This window comes from Penaeus monodon, chromosome 27 (genome assembly GCF_015228065.2).
Source record: "Penaeus monodon isolate SGIC_2016 chromosome 27, NSTDA_Pmon_1, whole genome shotgun sequence".
Lineage (NCBI taxonomy): Eukaryota > Metazoa > Arthropoda > Malacostraca > Decapoda > Penaeidae > Penaeus > Penaeus monodon.
The window spans coordinates 26390676-26391054 of record NC_051412.1 but is presented as its reverse complement, the minus strand read 5'-3'; the positions used below and the strand labels follow the sequence as shown (position 1 = coordinate 26391054).

The 379-nt window shown below is 62.8% G+C and overlaps 1 protein-coding gene across 1 annotated transcript in view; it reads left to right on the top strand.

Moving 5' to 3' along the window:
• LOC119590733 (longitudinals lacking protein, isoforms H/M/V-like) overlaps positions 1–250 on the top strand; it is a gene marked incomplete in the record, with an annotated part of 51210 nt that extends 50960 nt beyond the window's left edge. Inside the window, 1 exon segment of the mRNA XM_037939423.1 lies at positions 1–250. Within this exon segment, the coding sequence (XP_037795351.1) occupies positions 1–224 (224 nt within the window).
• Between the last annotated feature and the right edge of the window lie 129 nt (positions 251–379).

Genomic DNA, 379 nt, shown 5'->3' with positions numbered 1-379 from the left:
ACGTCTCCGGCCACGAGTTCCAGCACCTGCGGGACGGGCGGAGGGCCTACGCCTGCCAGTTCTGCGGCAAGTGGTTCGCGACGCCCTCCAAGGTGCTGCGCCATGAGAGGACCCACACCGGCGAGAGGCCCTACGACTGCTCGCACTGCCCGCTCTCCTTCAACCAGCGGGAGATCCTCAAGAGGCACCTGAGGGCGGTCCACAAGACCCCGACGGCGTGGTGACGCGGCTGGGCGTCGGCGGGGGGCGGGTCCAGGGGATAAGTGGATGGCAAATGTGGATGTAGAGGGAGGAGATGGGATGGAAGTGGCAGGGATATATGGAAGAGGAAGTAGACAAGGCAAGTAGAATTGATGTGTGGATGAAGAAGTAGATGGGG